The sequence below is a fragment of the Phalaenopsis equestris genome, unplaced genomic scaffold, assembly GCF_001263595.1.
Source record: "Phalaenopsis equestris unplaced genomic scaffold, ASM126359v1 Scaffold000226, whole genome shotgun sequence".
Taxonomy (NCBI): Eukaryota; Viridiplantae; Streptophyta; class Magnoliopsida; order Asparagales; family Orchidaceae; genus Phalaenopsis; species Phalaenopsis equestris.
Genome location: NW_018164668.1, coordinates 1,220,002 through 1,230,342, shown reverse-complemented (window position 1 = coordinate 1,230,342; position 10,341 = coordinate 1,220,002). Strand labels below are relative to the sequence as shown.

Genomic DNA, 10,341 nt, shown 5'->3' with positions numbered 1-10,341 from the left:
TATATATATATATATATATATATATGAGCAACAATACATTAGTCTGATTGACAAATGGAGAGAAGGAAAAATGCAGCAAAATGAAACCGGACAGAGAAGGTAGCATTAGCAAGGCCCCATCATAACTAATCTCTTACAAGAATATCCAAGAACAATATTATGTTATTGTCAAACTCATAATAATCAAGTTTTGATCAAAATATTCAAACAAAAAATTTCTTCAGTGAAAGTGAACGGATAAATGAAAAAGGAGGGAGGATTTTACAAATATACCACACAATTCTTATGAATTTACACATCTAATACCTAAATTTTGCTTTTGAAGTTATACCAATCAATCTTAAATATCGCAAAAAAATTACCGTCATTTTAACTTTCAAAAACTGAAATCCACTTATGTAAATGAAGATTTTGGGAGTATTACTCTCATATATATATATATGGGAAAATCAAATCATCATGATCAAAAAGGAAAGAAATAAAAACACAACAATGGATAATTAAGAGAGAATAATTTCTTCCCATCAAATGTAATAGCTGACATATAGTTTTTTAAACTGCAGATGCATATCAACACCCCCCTCAAGTTGGGTTGTATAAATTATACATGTTGAGCTTGCTGCTTGGATCACTAAAATACTGCCGAGTAAGAGCCTAGGAAAAAATGTCAGCGATCTGATATTGAGTTGCGATATAGCTTAGTTGAACCAACCCTCAATTGATCTTTTCAGAAACGAAGTGTCTGTCAATCTCTATATGTTTGGTTCAATCATGACGTATTAGATTCTTTGAAATACTGATGGTTGGTTATCGCTGAACATTTTAATAATAGTTTAGTTCTCTATGTGAAGTTTCACTGATAGTTTCTTTAGCCACATCCCTTCACCAATTGCTAGGGTCAAGGCAAGATAATAAGATTCAACACCTTTTCTTGCCACCACAAGTTATTTTTTTACTTCTCCAAGTAACAAGGTTACCCATACAAATGAACAATAACCCATGGTAGATCTTCTATCAGTCAGTTTTCCTGCCCAAATAGCATTAGTGTAGATCTCAATGTCAATGTTCTCAGTCATCTTGAATATCAATCCACATCCTGAAATCATCTTTTAAGTGTCTCGGGATTCAAAAGTTCGCTTCTAAATGATTTTCATTTGAATTGTTCATATGTTGGCTCATTATACTCACAAAAAAAAAAAAAAAAAAAAATAATAGGTTTTATATGTGATAGATAAATAAGTTTCCCCACAAGTTTTTGATACCTCTCTTTTTCAACCAGAGTGTTATCATCTCCTTTTGATGCTCATCGATTATGATACATATAAGTGTATATTCGTTTGCATCCCAACATTCTCATCTCCCTTAATAGGTCAATGTATTTTTTTCTCTGGGAAATGATAATTTCTTCTTTGAATCTAGCTATTGTCATTCCTAGGCAGTATCTTAAAGTTCCAAGATCTTTGATCTCAAACTCCAAAGCCATAATTCATTTGATTCTTTCAAGTTCCCCCCCACATCATTGTTTGTAAGAATAATGTCACTTATATATACAACATTAATGATTATCATACATTCTTGATTTAATTTCACAAAGAAAATATGATCAACTTAACACACATAACACCCATTAACAAGAATAATATTGGTGAACCTTTCAAACTATGCTTAGGAGATTGTTTCAACTCATACATTGATATCTTTAGTTTGCTTGTTTAATCTTTGAGGTACCTCCATATACACTTCTTCCTCAAGAGTCTCATTAAGAAATGCATTTTTAATGTCTAAGTAATGCAACAATAATACTCTTATTGTTAGGGCTATCAAAAAAACTCGTTGTTCGCAAACAACTCGTGTTCGGCTCGTTTGTTAAGTAAACGAGCCGAACATGAACCATTCTTTGTTCGTTCGTGATCGAGTTGTTTTAGCTCGAAATAAAAAAATTATATAATTATTTTTATAATATACATACATACATACATACACACATACACACATACACACATACACACATACATACACACATACACATACACACATACATACACACACATACATACAGACATACACACATACATACATACATATACATATATATATAAGTTTAAATCATAACAGCTCGTGTGATAGTGTAGTTATGTGTTTTCTTTTACGCAGATTTGGTCCAGGTTCAAATCCAAGACTACATCTATTTTTTTCAATTAATTTTAACAAGTTAATTTTGAGTTAAATACGAACAAGAATATTTAAATCGAACCAAATATGAACACATTGTTCACGAACCAATTTCGAACTAGAAAAACTTTGAATGAGTCGAACACAAGCTGGGTCTGAGCTTGCTCAAGCTTGACTCGTTTACAACCCTACTTACTGTTTTGAGTATCGCCACGGTGTGAATGTCTCCTAGAAGTAAATTGCATAAAATTGAGCGAAACCTTTTATACAAATTTAGTCTTGGATCTTTCTATGCTCCCATCTACTTTATATTTAACAATGAATACATAATTACATCCTACAGTTCTTTTCACAGATGACAGAGTTGTTATGGTTCATATACCATTCTTTTCAAGGGCATAAATCTCTTCTTCCACGGCTTGTTTCCAAGCAGAAATAAATAGAGTCTCTTAGATTGAAGTTAGGACCTGCACATTATCCAAGTTATGAAAAAAAGATTTGTAAGGTGATAATTTTCCATATGTCACAAATTATTCTATCAACTATTTTGTGTATTCTCATGCTCCTTCCTCTTTGTGCCATGATGTGTTGATCCAATCTTTGTATGAATACGTAAGAGTGTGTGGAGTTGATTTTGGTGATTTTCATTCCTGATTTTGCATGTTGTCCCTTACATACTCACAAAGTTTTTTTCTTTCTGGTGTGCACACGGAATTTATGGTTCTTGTTGGGAGCTGTGAAAGAATTTAGTGGAGTGATATGTTCATTTTTAGGTTGATTGGTGATAGTGGAAACAATAGCAGGTTCATCAAGAATATAAGGGAGGTGAGTTTGAGGTTCCAGAATGATATCTCAAATATAATATTCTCTCCAACTCTTCCCCTAAATGTTAGATTTGATGTAATAAAGTTAGTTTTCAAAGAAGGTAACATCCATGGAGTTGTAAATTTTTTTGTTTCTGGATAGTTGCATCTAAACCCTTTTTATTTGAAAAGTAGTAGCCTGCAAAGAAGCATTTGATTGACATGGGATCAAGTTTGATCTGATGAGGATGATATAAATGAACTAAAGCAATGCAGCCAAAATTTTTAGCGGTAGGCTAGAAGTGATGACTGAATGTGTGGGTAGGATTTTATGAGGGTGTTGAAAGTTTTGTTAAAGTTCAGCACTGTGTTTGGGCTTCTCATTTATAAGATAGGTACATTATTAGTAATCACTTCCTAACAGAAAGTTCTATCCTTTGGATGTATTTCTCGGACACTTTTGAATTTAACACGTTGAGGTCTTTGTGATTTCCGCAAGAAAGAGAAAATAAAACCCGAGAACTCTGTGCATGAGAGAGAGAAAATCAATCGTCGAGGCCTCCATGTCATTTTGCTAGAGAGAGAAATAAATTTCAAGGTCTATGGGATTTCCAAGAGAGAGAAAATTGGTTGTTGATGCATCCTGAACCTGCTTCACTAGAATGTGCAGGTTTGGTCGCAGAACGTGAGCTGGCGTCGCTGCTGCCTGGAGAGGAAACAACCGCTTGTGCCTGGATGAAAACATTTTGCTGCCTGAAGAAGACCGTCGCTGCTACCTGGAGAGTGCGGCTGAAAGAACGGAGGAATACTGACGACTACAGGGAAGACTTTGGTTATTAGTCTGCTGTAGGATTTTGTTTCTTTGCCCTGATACCATAAAAACTTTGAGGAGGAATGAACTCTTTAATTTTCTCATTGAGCAAATAACAAATATATATGCAACTCAACCTAACCCTCGTATAATTGGAGGGAAAATCAAACCGTCATGACAAAGAAGAAAATAAATGAAACACAATAATAAATAATTAAGGGAGAATAACAGCAGACTCACGGTATACTGCCTATCCACAATAAAAATTAAAGTTTAGTGGTTAGATATGTAAAGGATAGGAATCAAGTGTGTGTATGTAAATCTTTCCAGATAGAAAAAAAAAAAAAGGAAAAGCTTCTTTATTTCAACCAAGCCACTACAATTTTGCACTTTTTGGCCGTTTCAATTTAACAACACCATAGCTCAGTTTGCCCATATCACACAAAAAACAAGTGATAAATGAATCAACCAAGGTTCTGCCAATGTCAAGTAAAAACTATTGAAATCAAACGAAGCGAATGGATCGAATTGAATATAAATAACCCTCCAATACTAATCCATGTGTGTAGTCAACATCTAATTTGCTAAAATTTTGAGTTAAAAAGCTGTATATATAAAAATCAAACCTGAGAAAATTCTTCAGAGAATGTGGTCATAGTTCGTGGTGAAAAGAGTCTTCAGAACTAAGATATTGTTCAGAGAGTTCTTTGGGAGAAGGAGAGAATAAATCGTTCTCAGAAATAGCTGTGAGAGGGCCTTGAGGGATGCCGAAGAGAGTGGAGAAGATCTGTTTGTGGCAATCATCGCAGAAGCAGTAGTAGGAGAAGTGGCCTTCTGCTGGCAGGCGATGGACTGTGGCGCCTGGAATCAGGCGTCTTGTGAACTCGGTCATGGATGGCGGTACCACCCGATCATCCATTCCCTGTAAAAGGAATAAATAATCATAGGAATAGAATTACAAGGGTGATATTATTTATATTTAGGGGCATTTACATGCATAGCACTCAATTCTTCATGTATTTACATATCTAACTCCTAAATTTTTTTTTTATTTACACAAATAGCACTTCAATTTTAATATCACATAGAAAATGGCATTATTACCGCTTTATGAAGTATGACATCAAAATTAAATAGAAAATTTACATACATACCACACAATTATTATATATTTACATATGTAACACCTAGAGTTTGATATTAATATTTATACCACTTTGGCGTGATAAGCCTATGCCTTAGAAGGTGTGCTTCACTTAAAAAAAAGTTAATAAGAATTGTGTGAAGATTTGATTTGTATTAGATATCTAATTACATAAGAATTGTGTGTGAAGTTTTGAAAGTTAGAATTGTAAGTTTGAGATTATATTTATGAAAGTACTGAAAATAAATCATGCATGTATAGAGTGTGAGTGTATGATGACTTATGAGTACACAGTGAGCTGGTCTCTGTCGGTTAACTTTTTGAAAATCAAAAATATTGAAAATAATTTTAAAATTTAATTTAAATATAAGAGGTATATAGTTTGAGTTTTGAAAGTAACGTGTTTTAATTTTTGAAAAATGTGACCAAATGAATCTCATTCATCCAATAATTTGCATAATTGTGTCTGATACCGTGAATACTACACATTTCCAAAATATGAGTGTATACCTCGGCGATAGACTCAATCCTGCAAACTAAGAGATTTGTGACATTCGTTTGACCTGCGAATATTTTATATGTGACCGACAAGTTCCCATATTTAATATAAATATTAAATAGGGTTTATTTTACCTGGGTTCCAAGTTCCCTATAGAGGCAAGTCCTGGGGTCACTTGAGAAAAATCTCGATAATGATCAGATGTATTAGTCTTCAAGATTTCAAAGTTCAGGTTTTCAAGGTAGGACGTGAATAGTAGGTAGAAAAGTAAGTGGGAGTGGCTCAAATATGAACAGTTATTTCAAGAGTCCAAATGAAGGAACATGTAGGGGATGTCACAGATCCTGAGGCTGAGGAGAAACCTCAGCGACTTCCCAGACTATCCTACTGTGCGGCTATGTTGTGGAGAAGATGTTATTTGAATGTTCAATCCTGTCAATTTTATTATTTAGGGCTTACACTTGCATAATAACTGATCATGCAAATAGCCCGCAAAAAGATGAGGATTTATGTCGTAACGAACGATATCCTCAAAACCTAAAGTGAATTAAAACTTACGCTGCATAATATAGTGTTGAAAAAGCCTTAAAAAGGGATGAAGATTTACACCACGATAGACGAGCTACCTTGAAGTCTTATGGGTTGTTATTTAGACTAGAAAAGAGATTGCTGAAGAAGATCCTCTTGCTGCTCGGTCTAAGTTCCTCGTCATACTGCCCACGAATTTAGCTCCGAACCTTCTGTCATCGCAATAGTTCCAGGGTTTAAGTGTTTGAAATTGGTGATTTATGTTTTATGGTTTTGGTGTCAATGTTTGGTTTTGTTATGTTTCAGTTTTGATTTTGCATGTAAAATAAGTGAATTACAGGTAAATAAAAAATATTTTGAAAAGTAAAATACAGTAAAGTTAAAATGTTGTAGATAAACTCTAAAAACGCACATGGGCATCTATTACTGTTGCGTGATTAATATTGCGAGCGTAGTATGATTTGCAACAGATTTACAGATTTAAATAAACTTGCAAGATTTAAATAAACTTGCAAGAAAAATAAATAATGCGAGAAAACCCAACACGAAAGTCAAAAAAACGAATCGCAAAAAAATCACGAGCAAAAGATCAGGACTGGGTGTAAGACATTGGTAAAAGTTGGGGTTTAGAGCTGGACAGTGTGCTTCCCAATCTTGAATAAGAGTTACCAACTCGACAATCTATGGGGGGCAGTCTTTAACATTGATCCAAATGACTAACCATGGACTTGTATAAATTTTCATAGAAAATTTCTTTGATTTTCACACAAAAGCTATGTTTAAGTCTTTTTTATGTCGACTTCTTTTTAACATGCAAAAGAGATTTTATTTGATTTTTGTAAATATTTTGTGAAGTTGTGTAGTCCACAGACTAGTCACTCTAATCGTGCTAGAATAAAAGAATAGGTGGATGAACTCTCACATAGGGTGTGCTCCTAAAATTTAAGAAGCCTATACTAAAAAAAAAGGTAGATAGGTTCTCACCTAGGGTGTACTCCTAAAATCTAGGAGACCTACACTGAGAATTAGGTAGATGGTTGTGAAAGAGGTTTAGGGAGAGGTCACAAACATGAACGAGGATGTGAAATTCACGGTAATAATGAAAGAAACCAAAACCCTAGAAGAGGATGGGTACAAGGAAATATTCAAGTACGACAAAACGAACATTCAACATTTAAAAGTGCAAGAAATTTGATCATTATGCTTCAGAATATTAGCATAAATATTGTAATCAAGTTCATGACCAATACAAATTGCACAATAAAATAAGGAGATTCTATTCTCTTATTAGTTTGCAAAGGAGAATAAATCAACAAGCAATCTCTATACTTTGTACATATAAACAAGTAATCATAATCGCTTCACATCAACCCTCTAGAATATTTTTTTGAATTATGTGCTATAAATAAGTAATTAAGAAGAATCATCCCACCAAAAAGTGACATATCATACAACAAAGCCGTTCTATGGACCTGTAACTCTAGCATCATTTGGAAGTAATCATTATTTCTCTAAATTATAAATATATATATATATATATATATATAGCTAAAAAGTAAAAGGAGAAGTTATAAGCATCTCATATATTTCAAACAAAACTCAAAGAGTGGATAATCCAAGTAAGTGGCTTCACAATAAAAGCACAAAGAACAAGGTGAAGAATTAATATCTAAGACCATCGAAGATTATTGCAATGACAGGATATTCACCACAATAAAATAGCGGAGGGAAAGGAAAAAAAGGAAACCATGTTCAATATAATTCATTGTATGTTAAATACCAATTATTTGACCAAAAGGGTTGAAGTTGTTGATGGTGCCATCCAGCCAAATGGATGTCCAATAAAGAGCTTGAAGAACGTGACTCCATAGAAGCATGGCTCAAAAATTTTAAATAGTATAGCATAAGAGAAAGCTTTGATGTGGGGAGAGCTAATCATTAAAATATAGAGTGGTGTTTTGAAGTTAAGTGTCTAACTAGGCATTCGATTGATAACATATGTTGCAGTAAAAATTGCTTCTCCCCAAAAATATTTTGAAACTTGATGAGGCACTATAATTAAGTGGGATACCTCAAGGAGATACTTCTTTTTTCTCTCAGCTATCTCATTTTATTGTGAGGTATTAATACATAAACTCACATGAATGACTCCCTTTTTTGAAAAAAAGACTCCAAGAATAAAGTTAAAATATTTATTTACATTATCAGTTTAGAGGGTTTGAATTTTGTTTTGAAATTGAGTTTGAATCATGTAATGAATGGTTTGAAATATTTTGGTTGTTTCAATATTCCTCTTAATTAGGAATACCCAAGTAATTCTAATGTGATCATCAATAAATGAGACAAATCATCTAGCCTCACTTAGGGTTTGCACCTTTGAAGTTCCGCGAATATCACTACGGATAATGAAAAAATGGTGTGAGGGATTATACTAGCTTGTGGGATAATTATTTCTAGTGTGCTGGGCAACTTGGCGAGTTGCACATTGATAAAAAAAATAAGCTTTAACACATTTCAGCACTACCAATTACCTTTCCCGACTTCACCACCTAAAATACACAAGTATGCAAGAAATCTAGCTATACATTTTAAATCATGAGTAAGCTTATAGATTGAAATCAAATTGCGGTCTAACTTTAGAACATATAAAATAGAGGAAAGTGTAATATCCTAAGACAGCTCCACCTCTACTATACCAATAATGTTTGAGTGTGATTCGTCTGTAACTCTTACCGATCTTAAGAGTCACTTGATAGTTGACTAGAGTATTGATGTCTCCGGTCATATGATGGGAAGCTCCTAAATCTATGATCGAAGTTTTAAATCTCACATTATTGGAAAGATGAGAGAATTATATATTATCTTGGTGTCACGAGGTTAGTGTGTTGCATTGAATTACCTCCAAGGAGTTTTTTAATACATCAAGTTGTTCTTTGGTGAATGATTCAGTTGATCCTTCTGATGTAATAACATCATTTGTCTTTTTCTCTTGATCTCTATCCAGGTTTTCAATCTACAGGCTTGCCATGAAGTTTCCAATATTTGTTTTTATATGCCCAATCTTCTTGCAATAGTTACATGTGGGACGATTCTTTTTTGGCTTTGAGCCATGGGAAGAATTATTGAAGTACAAGACAGTGCATTTAGTACTTAGTGAACCCACATTTCCAGTTACCATCAGTTTTTTCCTACTCTCTTCTTTCCTTACTTCAGCAAATGCTTCATAGGTAATAGAAGTGGCTTTGTTCCCATGATTCTCCCTCTTACTTCATCCAATTTCTGAGTTAGCCATACTAAGAATTTGATGGTTCGATTCTTCTCGATGATGGATTTGAACTTCGTAGCATTATGTGGACATTTTCACACATGTGATTCAAACAATTTCAATTATAAATAATATTTTATCAGAGAGTGTTGAAGTATTAGATGACACTTAGCTTTGCCCAAGGTTATGAAGCTTAGTTTCGATCTCAAACAAATCTACTTTGCTCTTAGTGATAGAATATGTTTCTCTTGCAACCTCCCAGATTTTTTTGGCAGTTTTGTAAAGTAAAAAATTTTCTCTCACTTCAATGGTCATTAAGTTGACTAGCAAAGACATAATGATATGGTCTTGATTCTTCCATGTGTGGGTTTTGGGGTCAGTGACCTCAAGAACTATGCCCTCTCCCGTGAGATAATCCTCTTTTTCCTTACCATAAATATACATAAACACGGATTGAGGCCATTAAAAGAAGTTCTGGCAATTCAGTTTATTATTTGTGATAATGTTAAAGAGTTCAAAAGTTATATGGGCAAAATTTCTTATCTTTGTTCGTGTTCAGCTCATTACGAGCCTAATTCAAGCACGAGCCAATTTTGAACAGGTGTTAATACAAAAGAGTCGAACACAAACAAAACTTCAGCTCAATCATGTTCAACTCGTTTACACCCCTACAAGAGTAAAACTTGATGTCTTCATCTCGTACTTAGTCATTAACCTTGTGTGTTTAGAACTGCTTCTACTTGTTTGATTGAAGTTGACTATAGTTGCTTGAAGCCACTGCTGTTGTAGCTTCTGCTTCTTGTCATTACTTTTGCTGTTCTTGTTGCTGCTGAAAGAGGATTCTGCAGGAGGAGGAGAGCCTGCAGCAATAACATTTCAGTCTATAGGGGGACTTGTGGAGGAAGACCTACAAGAGGGATGCTTCCAACTGCAAGGAGAATCAAGAGGCAAAGGGGCCTACAACATGAAAAATTTCTGCTACATGGACGAGCTGAGAAACGAGGACCGGCTTTGGCAGAGGAGAAATCTGGTTGAGGAAATTTTAATTGCCTATAAGGAGGAGTTTTTCGACTCTTAGCAGAGGAGTTTCCAGCTTCATATATATATATATAAGTATGA

At 34.1% G+C, this 10,341-nt stretch overlaps 1 protein-coding gene across 3 annotated transcripts in view; it reads right to left on the bottom strand.

The window, feature by feature from the left end:
- Positions 1–10,341, bottom strand: part of LOC110023650 — a 45,483-nt gene that overhangs the window by 18,428 nt on the left and 16,714 nt on the right. The window contains exons 6-7 of one of the 3 annotated variants that reach the window (XM_020723158.1): positions 4,413–4,708; positions 2,384–2,639 (exon numbers count right to left, since the gene is read on the bottom strand). In XM_020723158.1, coding sequence (XP_020578817.1) covers positions 4,439–4,708 — 270 coding nt within the window. In that variant the 3' untranslated portion in view covers positions 2,384–2,639; positions 4,413–4,438. Of the gene's footprint in view, positions 1–2,383; positions 2,640–3,299; positions 3,843–4,412; positions 4,709–10,341 lie in introns of those variants that run through there. The other 2 variants (XM_020723157.1, XM_020723156.1) reach the window with 2 other exon arrangements.